Below are 24,685 nucleotides of genomic sequence, written 5' to 3' on the forward strand. Positions count from 1 at the left end.
TAGTAGAAGTGATCGCAGCTCGGCCTCCAGCAAAGATTGCCCTTGGTTTCTGAGAAATTCTGACTTCCTAAGTTCATTTGGCAGACAGCGGCTTCTCTGAAACAAAACAAAGCCAGCAAACAGCTGGAGCGTCTCTGGACACTCACATTAAAACTTGTGAAGAGTTAAAAGCCCCAGGGAAGAAGCCGGCCAAGGGCACGGGTAAGCGCCGGCTTAAAAGAGTCTCTCAGCGCACGCGGCGTTTGCTCGGGGCACCCGCCTGAAGCTGCGCAGCGCGAGCCTGGGCTTCCGGCGCGCGCTCCATCTAACTGCGCCGCGGGCGCCTGAGAGGCGCGCGGTTACTGCGCTCAGGCGCTCGGTGCGGCCTCTTCTGGAGAGTTGGGGTGGTTTCCAGGGTCCGGAGTGTCCCCTGACCCCGGGAAAACTGAGTAAGTATGGGGTACGGGAACTTGGGGCCTCAGGCAGGCGAGGGAGAAAACCTCGGGTAGACAGGTGGATGTAAGGATTCTCCTTTCTGGTGATTTGCACCTGTTGACGCCCTCAAATCTGGGCTCCAAGGAATTTTATAGATGGTTGAGACAGGTTCTGAAAGGTAGACTCAGAATTCAAATGAACCTTAGAACAGTGTATCCTAAGTGTGGTGGAAGGACTAATACATCGCCTTCCCCTGGAAGCTTGTTAGAAATGCAAATTCCGGGACCCCACCAAACCCTGTAGAACCCAATCCCTTCTTACTCAAAGTATTTTCTGAGAACCAGCATTCTCTAGGGGCTTATTAAAAATGCAGAACTCAGGGCTCACTCCAAAGCTGCTGAATCAGAGTCTACATTTTAATAAGATGCCCAGGTAATTCATATGCACGTTAAAGCTTGAGAAACACTTTCTTAATTAACCACTTCCTAAAAGAGCCACTTCCTAGAAGTACTACTTGAAGAGTCACGTAGCCCAGAGCTTCCCAGCTGGTGTGCTTCGTGAGAACTATGATAGGCTGAGACATTGATCTCTTTAGCCTGGGACTCTGGGATGGAAGGCCATGGGCTAAGAACCTGAATAATATTGTCATTTCCTGTGTATTCCACCATCTATACCTGTGTTATCCAAGAGGGTAGCCACTCGCCATATTGGCTACTGACCATTTGAAATGTAACTAGACTGAGTTGAGATGTGCTATAGAAGTAAAATACACAGCAGATTTTGAGGACTTAGTATTAAAAAAAAGTAAAATATTTCATTAATTTTTATATTGGTTATACATTGAAATTGTAATACTTTAGATATATTGGGTTAAGTAAAATATTTAATTTCATCTTTTTTTTTTTTACTTTTGTTAATGTGCTACCAAAAAAGTTAAAATTATATACACAGTTTGCATTGTCTTTCTACCCAATGGTGCTGATGTGGATTGCTTTAGATGGCAAAAAGAAGAATCAAAATTAAAAACCTAGAATAGATACAAACTGGGAGTGCACATTAATTCTATTTAAATTCAAAAATAAACTTGAAATAACTGTGCTATTATAATCACAAAGCAAGAATTACACTTCTTGAAAGAAAAGCTACAATATAAAAATCCCTAAAGTTTAAAAGATAATTTCATGATAATAGATTGAGAGATTCCTCTTGCCACTATAAAATGCAAACAAAAATTTAAAGAAGAGAAAGAAAATGTAAGCAGACTAATTTTATCTTTCATAGATGGAAGTTATCAATATTATTTTATTTCTAAAGTAGATAAATTTGGAAATATAAGTTAAAACATTTTATTTATAAATTATTTTACTAGTTTACCCTAAGTAAAAATTAGAGAGAGATATATACACCTCTCAAATACTTAGGGTAAACTAGCAAAATTATATATATATATACACAGACACACACACACACAGACACTTAGGGTAAACTAGTGAAATAATATATGTGTGTGGGTGTGTGTATATATATTATATATACATATATATAATATATATACACACACCCACACACATAAAGTTAATGATTAACGAAAGGGAAATAGAAAATGAAAGGAAACATAAGGCAAAGTAAGTTAAACAAATCATGTAGTAGTGGAAAGTAAAGAATAATTTATTTAAAAGAGATGAAAGTAAGCCCAAACATATATTTTATAATATAAAATAAAAAGAGTTTAAGTCCTTATCTTAAAAAAAATCACAGATTTGATCAAAAAGCTGAATCCAGCCACACACTGTCTACAATAGATACAACTAAAACAAAATAGATTTGATAATTGACATTAAGTTGCTTGTAAAAGACACACCACCCAAGAAGAAGCAGGGTTTATGATATTATATCAGAAAATGTTGAGGTCAATAAAAACTATATTAAATGAGGTGTAGTGCATACTTTTTTCTACCCTCTCTTCCTTTTTTCGCATCTTCTTTTTTCAACCGAGATTTATGAAGTGTTAACTATTGACCGGGTACCCATAGAGATTGAGGATACAACAGTGGGCCAAAGCAGACAGTGATGGTGCAAGTGATAATCAAAAGTCAGATAATAATGGTAAACAAATTATGAATATGTTCCACATTGAAGAGATAACTGTCATAAACCTTATGAAATAACTAGCATAGTGTAGAAATGCATGAAGCAGAAACTGCAGGAAATAAGAGAATTGATGAAAATATAGTTGTAGGGGAAATGTTGAGACACTCATATTAGTCCTTGACAGTTAAGATATGCAAAAATAAATAAAGATTAGTCTATTAGTATAGACTAGTAATGAACTCTATCATCAGGAGCAAATGTGATTTCTTTTCTAGCATTAAGCATTTCAAAAACTGAGCATTATATTAGGTCAGTAGAAAAGTAATTGTGGTTTTGCCAGTAAAAGTAATAGCAAAAACCTCAATTACTTTTGCACTGATCTAATATATACTAGGTTATATATAGGGGAAACTTTGACATATTCCAGGAAAGAGTACAGAGTACATTCTCTAACCACAATGCATTAAAACCAAAAGTAACTAATAAAAGAGCTACATTCATACTGAAAAATAAAACAACCCCAATAAAACAACCAAATCAAAATAGAAAATCTCTTGATTTTCAATTGAAGAAATAAGAAAATGCAGTCACTTGAAAAATTTCAAACCATAATTGAGGAATATCTGGCCTGTAGTAATGATGAGCATGCTTCATATCAAAGCTGATGCTGTACTCAGGAAAATGCATTACCTCAAAAAGCTCTCATTACTAAATAAGAAAGAATAGAAGTGGATTAATCATTCAATTCAACAAGTTAGGGGGAAGGCAAAACAAACCTATGTAAAATAGAATGAAGTAAAAATAAAGACAGAAAATTGAGAATTAAGACAAAGAATAACAATAGAATTGAGAAATAAATGAAAAACATCTTTTGGGAAAAACACACAGTAAACAGGATAAAATACTAGTTACCATAATCCAGACCAAAAAGGAAGAATGAAAACAAATGTATAGCACTAGGAATGAAAAATTTGACATAACCCTAGAGAGTAGAAAAAAGGGGTAATAATTTATTTGACTTTATCATAAACAATTGGAAACCAGGATGAAATGGAAAATGATAGGAGGGCACATGAATGATAATTGCAACATCTAGCTAAAGAAGCAATAGAAAATCTAAGTGGCTGGTAACCTGGAAGGAACTGAGAATTGCTGCAAGCTAACACTTTTGGCCTTGTCAGTACATGGGTAATTCCTTTCAAAACTCCCAATAACTGGCAATTGCTCTGTCACTTAAAATGTTTAGAACAAAGATAAAGAAGAAAAGCTTCCAGATCATTCTTATGAATCCAGCATGATTGATACCTGACAAAGATAGCTCACACACACAAAAATAGGCATTCTCACCTTTGAACAATAATGCAAAATTCCCGAATCAAATATTAGCAAGTAAAATTCAACAGCACCTAAAAGGAAATGTAGGATAATGAAGTGGAATTTATTTTAGAAAAGCAAAAATCATTCAATATTAATAAATCTAATAAATTATTCACCAATATTTTGTAAATAAAGTTCAACATATGGTTATATTTGAAAAGAAAAAGCATATGTGATCATTGTAGTAGATGCTGAAAAGGTATTGGGTAAGGTAAAATTTAGCAGCCATTCTAGATTTTCTTAAATCTTAGGTTAAAATAAGAAATATTTTAACATAATCAGAAACATATATTATAAACCAGCTGCCATGATGACATGTGTAATGAAGAAAACACTTAAAATATTACCATTAACTGGCCGGGCATGGTGGCTTATGCCTGTAATCCCAGCACTTTGGGAGGCCGAGGCGGGCGGATCACGAGGTCAGGAGATTGAGACCATCTTGGCTAACACAGTGAAACTCCATCTCTACTAAACAAAATACAAAAAAATTAGCCGGGCATGGTGGCGGGCACCTGTAGTCCCAGCTATTCGGGAAGCTGAGGCAGGAGAATGGCATGAACCCGGGAGGTGGAGCTTGCAGTGAGCCGAGATCGTGCCACTGCACTCCAGCCTGGGCGACAGAGTGAGACTCCATCTCAAAACAACAACAACAAAAATTACGATTAAATTAGGAACATTATCAACACCACTCTTTAACATTGTTGAAGTTCTGGTCAATGTAATAATATAAGATATATACATTGAGAGAGGAGAAATCAAAATTATTATTTTTATTTAAAATGAGAATATACTGGAAAAGTCTAAGCAAGCCAACAAGAAAGTTCAGCAAAGTGGTCAATAGAAATAATTTAATAACATGAGTAAGAGAAAAGGTTCAACTTACAATAGCAACAGATATAAAACATCTAGGACTGTGTATATTAATAATAAGAGCACGTAAAAATAAATAAATACAAAGACAAGCACTCACAAGCAAAATGGTCAAAAATCTTAAGTGTACAGTTAATAGAAAAATACCTTTCCCAATCTCACTAGTAATTATAGAAATGCAAATTCAAAGAGCCATATGGTAATGTGGAATTTCTTCCCCTCAATCAGGATTCCAAAACTTCAAAAGTATGTTGTGAGAGTGTGGGGAAATAAGGACTTCCATATGTTCCTGAGGGAAAATATGATTTGGCACACCTTTTTGCTGCAGTTGCCTAATATTGACCATAATTTTAGATATACATTCCTTTTGACCCCGAATTTCCATTCCCAATAAGTGATCCTTTAGAAATATAATACTTCTTCCACTGTGCAATGCTGTTTATTGCAACATTGTTTGGAATTGTGAAAAAATTGGAAGCAACCTAAATATCTATTTATAAATAATTAGTTAAATAAACATTGATATAAAGGAATACTATGTAGCTGTTAAGATGAATGAAGTAGATCAAGAGTGATATTAAAAATAGTTAACAATGACTACGCATTGACCAATCAGAATGGATGTTGATTTCAACTAGTATGGTCAATCCAGTCTGACAATTTTTAAGGACTTTCAAATGGTTAAATAAGTATGGAAATAGATTGACTGTTAATATGATTATTAATACAGTATAAATGAGGTAGGTACATTTAGGAAGAATATTTGAGCCACCAATTGTTTTTAAAATTTAAGAAACAATACCAGGCAGAATAATAGAGATTATATAATAATAGTAAACTTGTATAATTGTTTTGTGCAGGTTTAACAACTTGCCACCAAATAAAGTTTTGTTGGAGCACAGCCATGCAGGACCAATTTGTCCATTAGGCACAGTGTTTTAGAAGCCTATGACATGTTTAATTTTAAAAAATTAGAAGAAAAATGAATATTTAGGTCAAAAATTGTTTAATTTTTTCTCACACAGGGAAAAAAATGTAATTGTTAGGACTCATAAGTCTATTAAATTTTGCCTAAAACAGAAATAAATTAAATTGTAAAGTACTTAAAGTTATATTAATAATTTTTAATTTGTTATATTCTGGTGAGAGAATCCTATAAAGCAAAAGTGTATGGGACCCACAGCAAAAATAATTTTTAATTCATTTTATTATGAGAGGATTCCATAAGGCAAAAATGTGTAGGACCCGCTGAAGTCAGAGGTGGTTCCGCAGTCACGCTTGTTTGTTTACATATTTTCTGTGGCTGCTTTTGCAAGGGCAAAAGTGAGTAGCATATTTGTCCTGGAGACCGTCTGGCCTACAAAGCCTGAAATACTTACTTACTTTTTCTTCACAAAAAAGTTTAGCTTAGTGTATTAGCACTCATGATATTATAGAAAGTTATCTTGATGAACTGGATTTTATTTTTAGTTATTTAGTTCCACCTAGACCGTTAATTTTCAAGAAAAGGTTCTGCTTTTAAAGTGTTCACAATTCATGACCATTTGTTATGGGGAAATGTCAACTACATCAGCTCAAAATTTTGAGACAAGGAAAATTACCAAATAACCAATATTTATATTAAATCATTTTCATACCAAACACCAGAAAGAGTATGAAGAGAATGAAGAAAAACATGAAGTTTTACAGGAAAAATCCCCAATAGATCTCCAAATAACGTGCTTTTCCTAGACATCAGCTGCAAATGAGCATCTGCTTAGTGTGGCATTAATGTAATGCAATGGGTTCAAGAACAATCCAGCAGGTACCAGTGCTGAGAATATTGTTCCTGTACTCTAATGCCAATTTTTAATAATTTCATTATTAAAGTTTTAATAAAATGATAATAATTTACACATTTGGGGTAAAACTTCTGATTTATTCTTGAATTCTTCAAATTCATGTTATGAGGGAGATATTTAAGCTTAGGCCTGTTTTGATCATATATTGATTTAAGATGCAGACAGCATTCAATTAATGTAGATTATGATTCATTTATGCATAGGGAAACCTTCTGGAAGAATACATCCAACCAGTAGGAGTTTTATTATGTCTCTAGGGGATGGGAATATGTATCATTTGTGGTGAAAGTAGTCCATGCAGCCACGAAGGCGAAGATTGTTACTGACATTGATTAACATTGCTTGCTCCCTGGGGATAATAAAGCAGGCCAAGTTTGTTTTGTTATTATTTTTAAAGGCTCTATGCACCACTTTATTGCTAGTGCAGACTACTACCACAGCCCTTCCTTCGTTATACCATTCTTATGATAAAATAATTCATCATCCAAACTGTGCACTTAACGAAGTTAACCCTTTTGAGATATAATTTATATATAATGTAATGCATCCATTTTAAATGTACTATTAGAACTGTTTGGCAAATGTATATGTCCACGTAACCACAATCAGTATAGAGAGCATTTCCATAATCCCAAAAAGTCTCTCATGCTCAGACTGAAGTTCTGTTTAAGTTCACAGCAAAATTGAGCAACAAGTACAAAGTTCCTATATGCTCCCCTACCCCAAACACACGAGGCCTCCCCTGCTATCAATATCCTGCACCAACGTGGTACATTTATTACAATCGATGAACCTACATTGACACATCATTGTCATCGAAAGTCCAAAGTTTATCTTAGGCTTCACTCTTGGAAATGTATATTTGATGAATTTTGACAAATGTATAATGACATGTATCCATTATGATAGAATCAGACAGAATAGTTTTTTAAAATCTTCTGTGCTCCACCTGTTCATCCCTCCATACCTCCTAACCACTGACAGCCACAGATCTTTTCACTGTCTTTATAGTTTTACCCTTTCCAGAATGTCATATAGTTGTGAAAATACAATATATAGCCTTTTCGGATTGGCTCCTTTCATTTATTAATGTGCATTTAAGGTTTGTGTCTTTTAGTGGCTTGATAGTGTATTTCATTTTAGTCCGAAATAATCTATTGGCCTGAATTACTACAGTGTATCCGTTCATCAACTAAAAGGCGTATTGTTTGCTTCCAAGTTTTGGCAATTATAAATAAGGCTGAACATCCACGTGTAGTTTTTTCTATGGACATAAGTTTTCAACTCATTTGGGTAAATACCAAGAAGCATGATTGCTGGATTTTATGGGATGAATATGTTTAGTTTTGTAAGAAACTATCAAATTGTCTTCCAAAGCGGCTGTGCCATTTTGCATTCATCCCTGTCAGCAGTGAATGAGAGTTCCTGTTGTTTCACATTCTTGCCAGCATTTGGTGTTGTCAGTGTTTTGGATTTTCACCATACTAATGGGTGTGTAGTAGCATCTTACTCTTTTAATTTGCAATTCCGTAATGCATATGATGCTAACCATCTTTTCATATGCTTATTAGCCATCTGTATGTCTTCTTTGATGAGAAGTCTGTTCAGATATTTTACCCAATTTAAAATTGGTTTGTTTTCTTATTGTTGAGTTTTCAGAGTTCTTTGTATATTTTGGATAATAGTCCTTTATCGGATACGTCTTTTGCAAACCTTTCCTCCCCCCACCAATCTGTGGCTTGTTTTCTCATTTTGTTGACAGTGCCCTTTATAAAACATGGCATTTTAATGTTAACGAAGTGCAGTTCATTAATTATTTTTTTCATGGATCTTGTCTTTGGGGTTGTATTTCATAAGTCATTGCCAAACCCGATGTCATCTAGATTTTCTCCTATGTTGTATTTTAGGAGCTTATGGTTTTGCATTTTGCATTTAGGTCTGTGACCAATTTTGAGATAATTTTTGGGAAGGGCGTAAGTTTTCCCTCTCTCTCTCTCTCTCTCTCTCCATATATATATATATATATATATATATATATTTTTTTTTTTTTTTTTTGTGGATGTCTGGTTGTTTCAGCACTGTTTGTTGAAAAAACTGTCTTTGCTCCATTGTATTGCGTTTGCTCCTTTGTCAAAGATCAGTTGACTATTTGTGCAGGTGTATTTCTGGGCTCTCCAGTCTATTCCATTGATTTGTCTGTTCTTTCACCAGTATTACACTGTTTTGATTACTGTAGCTTTACAGAAGGTCTTGAAGTGAGGAAGTGTCAGTCCTCCAACTTTGTTCTTCTCCTTCAAAATTGTATTGGTTATTCTGAGTCTTTTGCCTCATCATATAAACTTTAGAATCAGTTTGTCAGTATCAAAATAACTTGCTGACTTTGATTGGGATTGTGTTAAATCTATAGATCAATTTGGGAAGAACTCACATCTTGACAGTACTGAGTCTTTCTATCCATGAACATGGAATATCTCTCCTTTTATTTAATTCTTCTTTGATTTCTTTATTAGAGTTTTATGGTTTTCCTCATATAGATTTCAGACATTTTATTATATTTTTAACTAAGTATTTCATTTTGGGGGGTGCTAATGTAAATAGTATTGTGTTTTAAATTTCAACTTCCAATTGTTTATTGCTAGTATACAGGAAAGCAACTGGATTTTGTATCCTGCATCCTTGTTCTAATCACTTATCATCCCAAGAATTTTTTGTTTATTCTCTGGAATTTTCTACAACCATGTCATCTTCAAGCAAAGATAGTTTTATTTTTTCCTTCCAAATCTATATACATTTTACTTTCTTTCTTTGTCTTATTGCATTAGTTTGGACTTCCAGTACAAAGTTAAAAAGTTAAAAACAAAGTTAAAAAGGAGTAATAAAAGAGGATGTGTTTACATTGTTCCTGATCTTGGCAGGAAAGCTTCTAGCTTCTCATCATTATAGTGTTAGCTGTAGCTTTTTTGTAGATTTTCTTTATCAAGTTAAAAAGATTTCCCTTTATTTCTGGATGACTGAGGGTTTTTAATAATGAATAGGTTTTGGATTTTGTCAAATCCTCTTTTTCCCTCTATTGATATGATTATGTAACTTTTCTTCTTTAGCCTGTTGATATAATGGATTTGTAAATTGATTTTTGATTGACAAGCCAACTTTACATACCTGGAATAAATCCCACTTGGTCATGATATATAATTTTTAATACATTGTTGGATTTGATTTGCTAATATTTTGTTGATGATTTTTGCGTCTGTGTTCATGAAATATATTGGTCTGTAGTTTTCTTTTCTTGTGATGTCTTTGGTTTTTGGTGTTAGGGTAATGCTGGCCTCACTCAATCAATCAGAAATATTCTTTCTGCTTCTACCTTCTGAAAGAAATTGTTTAGAATTGGTATAATTTCCTCTTTAAATGTTTGGTAATGCTTATCATTGAACCCATCTGGGCCTATTGTTTTCTGTTTTGGAAGGTTATTAATTACTGATTTGATTTCTTGTGTGAGTTCTGTCAGATTGTGTCTTCATGGAATTGTTCCATTTCATCTAGGTTATTAATTTTGTGGGCATAGAGTTGTTCATAGTATTTTTTATTATCATTTTAATGTCCATGGGACTTATAGTGATGCTTCGTCTTTCATTTCTGATGTTAATAATTTATGTTCTCTGTTTTTTTAAATTAGCTTGGCTAGAGGCTTATCAACTTTATCATGTTTTCAAAGAACTAGTTTTTGGTTTCATCGATTTTTCTCCATTAATTTTCTGTTTTCAATTTTATTGATTGCTCCTCTAAATTTTATCATTTCTTTTGTTCTGCTTATTTTAATTTAATTTGTTCTTTTTCTTATTCCTAAGGTGGAAGCTTGGATTATTCATTTTATATCTTTCTTCTATTCTAACAAATGCATTAAATGGTATAAATTTTTCTCTAACCACTTCTTTTGCTGCATCTCACAAATTTTGATAAGTTGTCATTTCATTTTCATTTAGTTCAAAATATTTTTAAATTTCTCATGAGATTTCTTAGACCCAGGTGTTATTTAAAACTGTGTGATTTAATCTCTTAAGTATTTTGGGATTTTCCAGCTATCTTTCTGTTTTTTGTTTTTAGCTTAATTCCATGTGATCTGAGAGCAGACATTGTATGATTTCTCTTCCTTTAAGTTTGTTATCTTGTGTTTTATGGTCTATTTTGGTAAATTGAGAAGAATGTGTTATTCTGCTGTTGTTGGAAGAAATGGTCTATAGATGTTCATTGCATTCAGTCAATTGATGGTGTTGCTGAGTTCAACTATATCCTTACTGATTTTCTCCCTGTTAGAACTGTCTGTTTCTGATGGAGGATGTTGAAGCCTTCAACTATCATAGTGGATTCATCTATTTCTCCTTGAAATTCTATCAATGTTTGCCTCATATATTTTGGTGCATTGTTGCTAGGTGGAAACATGTTAAGGATTGCTATATCTTCTTGGAGAATTGACTTCATCATTTTCTAATGCCCTTCTTTATCTCTGATAACTTTCCTTGCTCTGAAGTTTTCTCTGTCTGAAATTAATATGGTTACGTCTGCTTTCTTTTAATTAGTATTAGCATGGTATATCTTTCTCGATCCAATTTCTTTTAATCTACATTTATCTATATTTAAACAGGGTTCCTTGCAGAGAACATATATTCAATTTGTTTCAGTTTCTGACAATCTCTTTTAGTTGTGCATTTAAACCATTAAAGTGATTATTGATACAGATGCATTAATATCTACCATATTTGTTACTAGATTCTATTTGTTGCCTTTGTTTTTTGTTCCAATTTTGTCTTCTACTCTTTTCTGTTTTTTGTGGTTTTTGTTGAGCATTTTAGGATTCAATTCTCTCTCCTTACTTAGCATATCAGTTATACTTCATTCTTTAGTGGTTGCTCTAGAGTTTGCATTTATAACTAATCCAAGTATACTTTCAAATATCACTATACTGCTTCACAGGTAGTGCAAATAACTTATAATAACAAAATAATTAAAATTCCTCCTTCCTTATCGTGTAAATAGGACTTTAATCATGTAGTGGTAGATGTAGTGGTAAGGTATGGAGTGAGAAGAAGCATTCTATAGTTCTCTGATTAGGTTTCATTCCTTTAGTGGACCTGTGTTGCCAAGCTATGAACTTTACAAATGCCTCTCATTCTGTCTTCCGTCACTCTTGGGAGGGACAAGATGGTGTAATGGGGACTAGAGTTGGGTATTTCCTTTCGTCTAGGCCAGTTAGATTCTGATAAAACCCCAGCAGATTGAGTTCTGGTAAAATAGTTTCTCTTGAGAACATACCTTGTTAAGAAGAACAGCATGCTGTGGTGTATTTAAAAATGGTTCCTATTCCCCTCACTCTGCTGAATAATGAGGAATTTTTTCTTTTATCTTTACTTCAAGAGTTTGATAGAGCTCCTTGAGGCAAAACTTAACGAAAGTGTGGGTGCCTCTTTAGCAATTGCTTTTCTGGAATTTTTAACTATTAGATGTGTCCACATTGAACCTCCAGCCATTTGTCAATTACACTTCAAGTTTTCCTACCCAAGCACTGGTTCCTGCAAAGGTTTCAGCTCATGAGTTTCTGCTCCAATAAATTGTACTTGTGATTTTCCATATCCTCCTGTCTCTTTAATTTTGGGGTAGCGGTTTTCCCTGTGGCAAAGAAAAATTATTAATTTTCAGTTTGCCTAGTTTTTTACTTGTTTTTAGGATGGAGTGACAACTTAGGTCCAAGCTACCTCATAGCAAACTAGAAACCATAGTCCCAGGTCAATTTTAATAGATAACTAAAGTGCTATTAATCGTTGCACTGGGACCACAGTCATAAATTGACACTGTCCTGGGAAGCCACATATTCTATTTGTGTTTTTTTCTCAAATTTTTGTTTGTTTTACTCCAGAAAAATAATTTCTAATTTAAGAATGAACCAAAAATATCCTCAACCCCACATCTTAGAAATAAATGCACATGACGTTTTTAAAAATTGGGATCATACTCTGCATAACCATTTCTGCATTTCCCCCTAACCTGCAATATCTTTTAAGTTTAGCAAGCATTTACTTGCTTTGCATTGTGTTAGGACAACCCCAAAGTAGAAGACGAGATAGCACTACCAAACATATATACACGAATAAACAGTACAGCTAAATACAGTATATATCTTAGCTATTAAAAACTCGTGATATAGACTGAGTGTTTGGGGCAGATGGGAACACGGAGGATTAGATACAGACTGCAGTAGTCAGGGAGCAGGCAGGTCTAGTTCTGAAGTATAATTAGGATTTGAATTTACACTTAAGAAAAGCGCAAATTCCTTCAGCCTTGAAGCAGAGGGAAAAACGATGTGGATACTATGGTGCTTGGTCAGGTGCAAAAGGAATAGGAATCTGAGATCTCTCCAGTGAGTCTAGTTCTGCAAAGTTGCAGCAGGAAAGAACCATCATAGAGGCCCTAATCTTGGATATCCCAGTAGGTCTGGTATCCAGGCATTTTCAAAGGTTGTCAATTGAATTCTGGTCAGGATTCTTTTTGCTCCTGTATTAGTAAAACCCTACTGAAACCAGCTCAAACACAAAATAGAATTTATTGACTGAGACACCTGAAAAGTCCAGGGATTGATCAGGCTGATCAAGCTGCTCAGTTGACATCATCAAAGATACATCTCTCTTGATCTTGGGATTCTTCTTCATGGTGGCAAAACCTGTATATTGTCTGAGGCTCTCTGACTTTGATGGTGTAGGTAAAGTGCTCATTGTTGGAACAATCACAGTGACTGTAGCAATGCTGGTCTAAGCCAGGTATACTTTCCTGGAGTAGGAGTGAGGTCAAGATTTCAGCAACTACATGGTTTGAAAGGGGGGAAAGAGAATCCTCAGAAGAAGTAATGAAAGTTGGGCAGACAAAATCAACAAATGTTTCCTTTAAGATGTTTCCTTTAAGAGGTTTTATATACATGGTCTCATATAAACTTCTCAACAACACAATGTTATAGCTATTATTTAGCACAACTTGCAGAAAAAGACATTGAGGCCCAGATTTTCTCTCTGGGACTATACCTCTGTGTTTTCTATAGAGAGCTTGCTTAGACCATTCAAGATGGCCTAACTTAGTGGTCCTCAACCTTGGCTGCACATTGGAATCACCAGGAGTGTTTTAAAAAAATCCATGTTCAGACCATGCCCCTGACCAACTGAGTCAGAAACTCTGGGAGTGGAACCTGGCATCAGTATTTTTAATAGCTCTCTAGTGTGCAGCCAAAATTGAGAATCACCAGCCCACAGCCTGTTCTTTCTTAAGAAAGTAATAATGAGAAGAGCAAGCCAAGCCATGTTTTGTTTTCTCAGCCACAACCCTAATAATGAGGCACACAACCAGACAGCCAAAGGATCCTAGAGCAGGAAAGCAGGCTACCGAAACTATGGATAGTAATGCTGCTCATGTGGGGTCTTCATGATTTGGAGGGCAGCTGTGGTCCAATGTCATTTATTTCCATGTGGATATAATGGCCCTTATGACGTTTTGGCAAATAGAAGGATTAGTAACATAAGCAAGACATTCTTCTCTCTAGGGATGTTTATTTTTTGAAATCTGGTGTATAAGAAGCTTATGGGTTGGATACTTAAACAATAATTAAGAATACTTGAAACAAAATTCTGATGCCTGGGCTCTGATAGAGGGGGATTCTGTATATATCAGTGTGATTTTTGCCAATGCTCTTGCAAGAAGGGTGATGTCTCGCCCTTCTGAGAGGCCCGGACCTTGTAGGGCTGGACCTGTTCACTCATTTTATGCCTTTGGTTGAACCCATGTTCCCAGATGGCCTGTACTCTAATTTACAAAATGAGGTCATTTTATAGCTCAAGTCCAACCCTCTTGTTTTATAGATCATGGAAACAAGTCTCAGAGAGGAGCTCATGGTTTGAATTATGAGTTCTGATTCCTTGATATTCTTTCCACAATGCCTGATCAAAGTTGTAGAAGTCTTTAGAGTATATCAAAGGCTTTTGTAAATTTCCTTTTGATGCCTTTTTATAAATTGTACTCTGAAGTGCTGTATTTTATTCTTTAAACTGCATTCTAACTGTTCTTTACAATTTATTCTGAAACATCATGTTCATTTATTCTTTTAACAAATATTCACTACTCACCTACTATGGGGTAGGCATTGACGTAAATGCCATAGACAGTTATTGTATGATGGAGCCTGCAGTGACATTTTAGTCAAAACCAATAGGTTTATGACCTTTACTGACCTTACAAAATAACCTCCATAGTTATTAGGGGGCTAATGTTTGTGAATTTCTATATTTTATCTTTTCATGTCACTGTCCTGGCGCCCCAAATAGATTGTGTGCTCTTGGAGGAAGTATTTTATGTGTTTTACTCTGTGTCCAAAGCCTATGGCAGTTCCATAAATTATCTATAAACGGCAGTGTTGGATGACTGGGAAAGTGATGGTTGTTAGATGTGTTAATGAAACTGTAGCCCGTGTTTCTGATATGTCTTATTTGCTTTGATTTTAGGAGCTGGTGGCATAAGCATTCCTGCCTTCTGTCCTAATCCAATTTCCTCTGATAAAGATGTTACTAGAATGTGATATCAGACATTTCCCAATAAGAAGAACTTGAGAAATGGTTTCCTTCTGCTGATGTGCTGTGTAATACAGTTGTAGGCACCTCTCTACCTGAGATGCTTGATCTCTCCTCTTCCCCTTTGTGCATGATATTTTTGTCGATTCCTTCATTTGAAATAATACCTCATCCTCCCATATTTTACCAGCATTTGCACAATAACTTGCCTTCCGACCTGCCCTCATTTCCTCTTCTCCTTGCGAATACTCACTCTGCCAAGCCCTGGAAATATAAAGATGTATCAAACATACTTGGTCCCTTAGCAGTATTAGGACCATCATGTCCTAATACTGCTGCCAAACCTCCTCGCCACACCTGCTTCTTCCCTGGGCTGACCCAGGAAGATTTGTAAGGCCTCTGCCTTTTGAAAAGATGGAACCAGAATGGTTTACACAGCCCCTCCTGCTAGAGCAGGTTCCCTGGGACTTGTCTGGAATGCTCCAATATGGTGTTCAGCTTTTCCCCAGAGTTGCTCCAATTAGTGGAGTTTGCTTCCCATGCATAGATCCTTACTTTATCAATCACAGGATATTCCAAACATGGTCTTTTGCTTCTAGAAGTTTCTGGAATTCCTGCTGTGTGAGGTTTAATAGGCACAATAGTTGGATAAATGAGGCTTTTAATCACTTCCTAAGTAATTAACTCAATTCAGCAAATATTTCTTGAGAGCCTGTTCTAAAGCAGGCACTCACCTAAGCAAGTGGGACGTTCAATGACAAGGAATGAAGAGTCCAGTCCTGCCTTCAAGGAGTTTATAGGTGTTAGTGGTCTGTGTGTATGTGTGAGTGTGTGTGTGTGTGTGTGTGTGTGTGTGTGTGTTACTGGGTAAAGAGGAGAAGTGGGGGATTAAGAAAGTCTTTCAGTAACTTCAGTACAAGGCAAAATATGATAGGTACCAAAGAAGAGGAGGGACGTGGCAGTCCAGGTGGCTAGAATGAGTGTCTAGGTGTGGACAGATTTGAGAGTGTGGAGTAGTGGTGCCATGGAGGAAACAAAAGTAATGAAAACCAAAGGAAGTAGAGTCATATGGCACCCACAGGATGGACAGCCAGCACAGGAAAATAAGGCTAAATAATTATCTAGCCTCACAGTTTGTTTTGACAGGAAAACTCAATGTGCCCTCCAGATGTTCCAGAAATGCGATAAGGCACCAGGGAGGCTAAGCCGAGAATTTAAGCTTTAGCTCAGCCATGGACTCGTTCTGTGACCTCAGATCCTCAGCTGGGTGTGCATGAATGGTGCATTTGCAGCCTAAGGCCCTTATCAACTGGGGACTATGGTTCCTAAAGCTGTGCCTTCTCCCTCTACTGGAGCTCCATATTCTGACCAGCTTTTGTTGCATAGATCCTGAGTGAGGGATGCTTAACCAGGGAAACTGGAAGGTAGGCATTAGGGAGAAGGGAAACAGTGTAGAGGACAGAGGGGAGATGACCTGACCTTTATTTCTTACCATATTTCAGGACTTTTTGCTCCTTTGACTGCAAAAGGAGAGAAAGAGAAATTAAACTTGGTGGTTTCAGAATGCTATAGTTTACCATTACTTTTAATGGTAAAAACTGCAATTACTTTTGCAACATTTGTGACATGCTTGATTTAGGATTTAGCAGTCTAAGCCTCCAATAAACTGTTTACATACTTACTTCTAATCTCATGGATTCAAGAATTACACCAAGGCCTTTGCTGTGTGGTTATAACTCGCTAAATAATTTCTTTTCCTTTTAGTGTCTGAACTTCTTAGAGGGTTGCAGGCTTTATCATGTGCCTTTATGTTTTGCTAAATTAAGCTTTTTCTCCCTACTTCACCAAGTCACTTTAACACCTCATGCCATAGGTTATAAAATAGATTGCCCCATAAAACAATACAGTTTCTCATTCAGAATGGTGAGATTTGTCTTCACAGATATTTTTAACCAAAGGAATGCAATCAAAAGAAGGGATGTGATTATTCATTAGTCTATTATTACCCTCTTATTTTGTCTCCTGGCAGTGGCTAGGGAGCTTTAGCCCCCATCTCTATGTGGCTGATCTACATGTGCTGAACATCCCCACAGGAAATAGCAAGGCTAGCTGATTGTTGCCTAGCCCTCGGCATGTGTGCCTTCTCTTCAGATGTGCAGTTTGGCTGTTGGTCCACCCTGAAGTGGGCTTGGGGTGCCCTTCCCTCAGATGTGATACTAACTTTGAATTCCCAATCAGCCTCTGAGAGTTTGAGCATTTGAAAGTGTGAGAAAGGATGAGTTGGTTCACTTGGTAGCTATTCAAACTTGGAGTTTCTTTGGGCCCCAAGTCTAGTTTGGGGTATGTCTCCTCCAGAATGGCCAATTAATTCCTTAAAGTATCACTCATACATGCCACTCTGTGCCTCAGGTCCTTCCATCATAGAATCACAGGATCAGATAATTTTAGAGTTAGGAGGAGCCTTAGAGATATGATTCAACTCTCTCCAAAGGGATCCCTACTATTATATCTTAGAGTCTGTATATTCTAAATATTTTTTCATTTTTTCTTTGGTATGGGAAACTTTGAATTTTGGAAAAGTTGGAAATTTAGCACTGCCTGCTGACTTCCTGCACGAAATCCAAACTTCAAGATGTTACAAAAGAGACAGGGAGGCTGAGCCATCAAAGAACCAAGAGTCATAGAAAATTAACAATTAATAAGCAGTGGCTTCCCCTGAATAACTACAGGACTGGAAGAGGGGATTGGGAGTGGTAAAGCCTAGATTATAACACTGGACATTTTCTTTTCTGAGAGGCTGCCCTCTTCTATCTCCATCTTATCTGCAGGAATACAAACTTCCACTTTGTTCCTGGGCATATATTACTTGCCAAGGGAATTAAAAATAAGCACATGAAAAAAATGAAAAAAATATGAAAAAAATTTATTTCAGAAGCATGAACAATAAAAAAGACAGACTAATCAGAATAACTTATACCAAAACAGTGTAAATAATGGAAAAGACAAATAGGAATGTGAAGTGAAAATAGTGAGACATACTATGTTGGGGCAGGTAAGGGAATATTATTTGGTACCCAAAGGATGGCAATTTGGCAGTATCCAAAGAAACTTAAAGTAAATATACTTTTGACTCAGCAATTCCACATCTACAAAATTAAGCTATTGACACTATTTTGGAGCTAAGACATGCAAAGTGGGAATTTGAGCTGAAGAAAGAACGAGAACAGAGCTAAGCCAAGGGATGTGTGCACGAATGGTCACCTGGGATATGTCCTATGGGCTCCAGTGTTCATAAGTAAAACTCTGCTGAGCTTTACTGGGTTGAGACCAGCTTAATCTTACTCTTTAAACATACCACCAACCTAAAGAAGGATGTATACACAGCTCTGAACATTTATTGGCTTTGGAATTCACGTGGCTGTACAGAAAGGTCTCCTCTTTATCTTTGAATTCTTATGATCTCCTATATTTAAAGAACATCAGAGAAAATATGAAATAAGATCTCAAAATTCTATTCTCCATAGAAAACCCATATTAATGGATTGTAAGACAATATTAAGATGCTAAAACTCCATAAATTTATCTACCTGTTCAATGAAAACCCTATCAAAATCCAGATGCCTTTTTTTTTTTCTTTTTTCAGAAACTGACAAGGTGATTCTAAAACACATATAGAAATGCACAGGGCTCAGAATAGCCAAAACAACCTTGAGAAAGAACAAAGTGGAAGGACTCACACTTTCCAACTTCAAATCTTTCTTAAAAGTAGCATAATCAAGACTATGTGGTACTGGCATAAGGATAGAAATATAGATAAATAGAATACAATTGAGAGTCTAAAAATAAACTCATCCACTCATAGTAAATTTGATTTTGATGAGGGTGTGAAGACAATTCAATGGTGAAAGAAAAGTATTTTCAACAAATGGTACTAGGACAACTGTAATTGTATATCCACATACAAAAGAGTGAAATTGTATCCCTACCTCACACCACACACGGAAACAACTTAAAATGGGTTAAAGAACTACATGCAAGGCTAAACTATGAAATGTTTAGAAGAAAATATACAAGTAACCCTTAGTGACTGTAGGCAATGGTGTTTTAGATACAACACTAAAAGCATTAGGAACAAAATAAAACAAAAAACCCCAGATAAATTGGACTTTATCAAATTTAAAATCACTTGTGCCTCAAAGGACACATTTAAAAAGTGAAAATACAACCCACAGAATGGCAGGAGTATATTAGCAAGTCATATATCTGTGAAGCATCTAGTATTCTAGCATCTAGAATATATAAAGAATTTTTATATTACAACAATAAAAGACAAATAACCCAAGTAAAAATGGGTAAAACATTTAAATAGATGTTTCACCCAGTAAGAGATACTAATGGCCATTAAGTACCTGAAAAGATAGCATCATTCTTCATTAGGGCAATGCAAATGAAAACCATTTATACCCACTAGAATGGCTATAATAACAAAATGGAAAATAAGTGTTGATGGCGATGTGGAGAAGTTGGAACCTTTATACATTGCTGCTGAAAGTGTAAAATAGTACAACCACTTTGGAAAACAATTTTACAGTTTCTCAAAATGTTAAACATAGTGTTATGATAAGACCAAATATTTCACTCCTAGGTACCTACTCCAGATAAATGAAAACGTATATTCACATGAACATGTACATAAGTGTTCATAGCAGTATTATTTATAATAGACCAAAGTAGAAACAACCCAAATGTTCATCAACTGACAATTAATGTTTTAAATGTTATACATCCATACAATGGAATATTACTCAGCCATAAAAAAGAATTAAGAATTAAGTACTGATACATACTCATACTAAATGAAAGAAGTCAAACATAAAGGCCACATATTATGTGATTCTGTTTATATGAAATGTCCAGAATAGGCAAATCCATAGAGAAAGAAAGATCAGTGCCAGCACCTATAGAAGGGTGGCACGGGGGAGGGAGTGGGGAATGACTGCTATGGGTTTGGGGTTTCTTTTTGGGGTGATAAAAATGTTGTTTCCTCTGAACTGGGGGCTTAATCTAAATTATTTATAGGGTCTTTTCCACATCCAGCTTCCAATGATTCTATCAATCTTCCTTAATGAGTAACAATTTCAAAAGAGCTCTAAAAATTAGCCCTTATACCTTTGGTATCTGTTTTAAGGCAGATCTATTTTTTGAGTATTGGCCATTTTAATATATTTCTATTCTTATAAAGAACAAACTCTGATTTGGTTAAATTCCTGAGATTTTAATTTCCCAGGAAGCGTTCTGATTGGTTGTGAACTATGTGGAAAAACCAAACCTAAGGTACTTTGTGAAATTGGGCATAACTGTAAGTGAGGAAGCAGTATTCACAAGGACTCAGTGAAGGAAGAGACATGTGTAGCTGTTGGCTTTTTAAGCCAAATTATGAACATATATGATAGTGGCATAACAGTAAAGGGTAGAGAATAGTGACTATGTAAATTTTGTGAGGACACTAATTTTGTATAAAGCTTATGACATAGTGGTTAAGAGGTTGGGTGATGCAATTGCTTTGTCTGGGTTAGTACTGTGGATTGATCTGCCTCTTACCAAGACATTTGGTGCTTCCGTTTCCTTATCTGTCACGTAAGTGTAGTAATTATACCTCCCTATAAGATTGTTGTGAGAATTAAATTAGATGACACTTGTCAAGCAAGAGAAAGGTGTTTGAGCCTTAGCCAGGGCTCACCAAACATTAGCATTAATATTTTCAACAGATACTCCAAATGCTTGATGAATTTTATAAACACACTTGGCACTGCTTGACAAATACTTGTTTACAGTGTACCATGCTCTAATACAACTATCTTCACAGTTATTTAATGGTAAAAAATAAAAATTTTCATATTGTAAATAATTCTTTTTTGCAGAACAAAAGTAAAAATCTTCACTAACAAAATGAAGATCCTACTAATTATATTTGTCCTAATCATTTGGACTGAAACATTGGCAGACCAGAGCCCAGGTAACAGTATATTTTATGTTTATTATTATTTAGGAAATATTTTTATATCTCAGTAAACTTTAATAAACAGAGGGAAATAATTCATTTACTAAAAATCAAAGTATGCAGCATTTAGTAATTGTTATACAATATCAAACAAACTTAACTTGTCAAAGACAGCACAGAGCCATGAGAAAAAATCATGAGTTATGTTGCACCTGGCTAGAAAAATTCAGTTATCCATTGATTTGCTTCAGTCTCAATATTACATGTCTCCATGGATTGAGTCAGTCCATTTGTTTATAGATCCATTTGAATCTTGATCTTATAAATGAAAGAAAAGGAACCCCACACAGAAACAAATTCTAAGTATTTCATGACTAAACCATTGCCTTCCTTTCCTTTTACAAGCATGAAATATATATTTACACACAAACACACACACATAGTCATACATCACTTAACAGTGGGTGTACTTTCTGAGAAATGCATCATTAGGCCATTTTGTCATTGTGTAAACATCATAGAGTATACTTATACCTAGATGGTGTAGCCTACTACACACCTAGGGTATATGATACAGCCTATTGCTCCTAGGCTGCAAACCTATACTGCATGTTATTATGCTGAATATTGTAGGCAAGTATAATACAATGGTAAGAATTTATATATCTAAACACATCTAAACACAGGAAAGGCAATACCTTGCACTGCCACATTATGACAGCTATGATGTTATTAGGTGATAAGAATTTTTCAGTTCTATTATAATCGTTATTTTTTTTTTTTTTTTTGAAACAGAGTCTCACTCTGTCACTCAAGCTAGAGTGGAGTGGTGCAGTCTCGGCTCACTGCAACCTCCGCTCCCTCGGCTCAAGCAATCCTTCTGCCTCAGCCTCCCAAATAGCTGGGACTACATATGCATGCCACCACACCTGGCTAATTTTTATATTTTTTGTAGAGACAGGGTTTCATCATCTTGCCCAGGCTGGTCTCAATTTCCTGGGCTCGAGTGATCCTACCACCTTGGTCTTACAGTGTGAGCCCAGCCAGTTTAATTATAACCTTATGAGGACACTATAATATATGCAGTCTGTTGTTGACTGAAATGTCATTATGTCATTGTGAAGCACACGACTGTGGTGTGTGTGTGTGCACGTGTGTCTGTATAGGAAAAGAGAGAATGCATGAAAGGCAGGTTTTTCTACTCTATTGTAATTACTAAAAACATCATTCAAAGAAGTATTTTTTACTGTGCATTGTCACGGTGTTACTCTAAGATTTCCTGATGAATTTCTGAGTTACCTTGAAAGAGAGAGCCAGTTGTTAGACATTTACTAGCACATTACTAATTTCAAGAGCAGCATGGCTGACCATGACTGCTAAGGTAGGTACTATTGGCACTCCCTTGCCAGACTTTTCTTGTCTGGCTGGTGCACCCACCTCCCAGCTACTGTGAATACTGCTGGCAACAGCTCATGACTGTACCCCATTTTCTCAGGGGAACTGTTCTCAGCTTTCCCACTTAACCAAAAGGTTCTGCCTGCAACCCTCTGCTCCTCTCCAACTTCTGGGGATGGTCTGCAGCCAATGACTGACTAATAGGGTAGCACAAAAAACTGGCCCTCTTGCCTCAAAGAGGGACAGCTCTGCTGTAATTTAGGCTCCAGAGCCCCTTGCAGAGCAGGCCAAAGCTAGACCTTACCTGATGACATGCCCTTCTCTGCTTGTTCCCTGTCTTGTCCTGTTTCTGTTACATTGCATGCCCTCAATCAAGCACTTTCATCTGAAATCCTGGTCTTAGACTCTGTTCTGCCACCTGAGACAATTGCTTACTCTATGATGTTTCCAAAAATTGCTGTAGTCCTCAGACCGCTTTGGCCCATTCTTACACTGCTATGAAGAAATACCCAAGACTGGGTAATTTACAAAGGAAAGAGATTTAATTGACTCATAGTTCCTCATGGCTGGGGAGGCCCCAGGAAAATTATAATCATGGCAGAAGTGGAAGCAAACATGTCCTTCTTCACATGGTAGCAGGAGAGAGAAGTGCCAAGCAAAAGGGGAAAAGCCCCTTATAAAACCATCAGATCTCATGAGAACTCACTCACCATCACGAGAACAGCATGGGGGTAAGCACCACCATGATTCAATTACTTCCTACTGGGTCCCTCCCATGACATGTGGGGATTATGGGAGCTATAATTCAAGATGAGATTTGGGTAGGGACACAGCCAAACCAGTCCAGTCAGGGACTTTCTGGGTTGGTACAATATCAGAGTTTGGGGTTCCAGAACTAAAAAAGGAAAGAAGTTTATTGTCTCTTGTATATCTGTTGGCTAACTTTACTAAAGCCCTTTTGTTTGACATTTTAGCAAAGGCAATTATAGTTTCTTCTGTTTGACCTCCAAAAGATACTTTTCTTGGGATTCTGATGTATACTTAACACTAGGGTGTAGTCTTAAATAAGTATTGTGATGTAAAATATAAAGGCTGAATGATAACTTTGTTTTTGCTTGTTGTTATTTTGTTTTGATAGGGCCAGGCCCTGAGTATGCAGATGTTGTGTTTCTGGTGGACAGCTCCGATCACCTGGGACCTAAGTCGTTCCCATTTGTCAAAACGTTCATCAGCAAAATGATCAACAGTCTCCCCATAGAGACCAACAAATACCGTGTAGCCCTGGCCCAGTACAGCGATGAGTTTCACAGTGAATTCCATCTGAACACCTTTAAAGGCAGGAGCCCCATGCTGAACCACCTCAAGATGAACTTTCAGTTCATTGGCGGGTCCCTGCAGATAGGAAAGGCTCTTCAGGAGGCTCACAGGACCTATTTCTCTGTACCCACAAATGGGAGAGACAGGAAACAATTTCCCCCAATTTTGGTGGTCCTGGCTTCGGCTGAGTCTGAGGATGAAGTGGAAGAGGCTTCAAAAGCCCTGCAGAAAGACGGGGTGAAAATTATCTCCGTGGGGGTGCAGAAAGCTTCTGAGGAAAATCTGAAGGCCATGGCCACGTCTCATTTCCATTTCAACCTTCGGACAATCAGAGACCTCAGCACATTTTCCCAAAGCATGACACAGATCATCAAGGATATAACCAAGTACAAGGAGGGAGCCATCGATGCTGATACGCAAGGTAAGGAAGCCCTTGGTTGAAGAGGTGCCTGATCCCCAGGTGGGTCTACATTTGTCCACCCTCACCTCTTGCAACTCATGTTAGGTTTTCATAATTAGCCGTGTTGAAGTATTGGAAATTTCTACACATCATACCTGCTCACTTCTGCCTTTGCTTGTGAATTTTTTTCTGACAAGAGCTCAATCTTATTGCACTCCTTTGTTTTCTTATAGCTTGAATAACTCCTGTAATCATGTAAATCTCATCCCTATATCCTTTTCCTCTTGGACTCTTTCCTTTCTAATTTCTTTTTGAGTTTCAGTTCCTTGCACACAGCTTATGACGGCAGCACTTTCCGTTTAACTATCCATTTCTG

The 24,685-nt window shown here is 36.4% G+C and overlaps 1 protein-coding gene across 1 annotated transcript in view; it reads left to right on the plus strand.

The window, feature by feature from the left end:
• The first annotated feature begins 244 nt into the window (after positions 1-244).
• The window catches only part of COL6A5 (collagen type VI alpha 5 chain), a 123,624-nt gene continuing 99,183 nt past the window's right edge, over positions 245-24,685 (plus strand). The window contains exons 1-3 of the mRNA XM_065539880.2: positions 245-428; positions 21,118-21,212; positions 23,731-24,330. Coding sequence (XP_065395952.1) covers positions 21,146-21,212; positions 23,731-24,330 — 667 coding nt within the window. The 5' untranslated portion in view covers positions 245-428; positions 21,118-21,145. The remainder of the gene's footprint in view (positions 429-21,117; positions 21,213-23,730; positions 24,331-24,685) is intronic.

This window comes from Macaca fascicularis, chromosome 2 (assembly GCF_037993035.2).
Source record: "Macaca fascicularis isolate 582-1 chromosome 2, T2T-MFA8v1.1".
Taxonomy (NCBI): domain Eukaryota; kingdom Metazoa; phylum Chordata; class Mammalia; order Primates; family Cercopithecidae; genus Macaca; species Macaca fascicularis.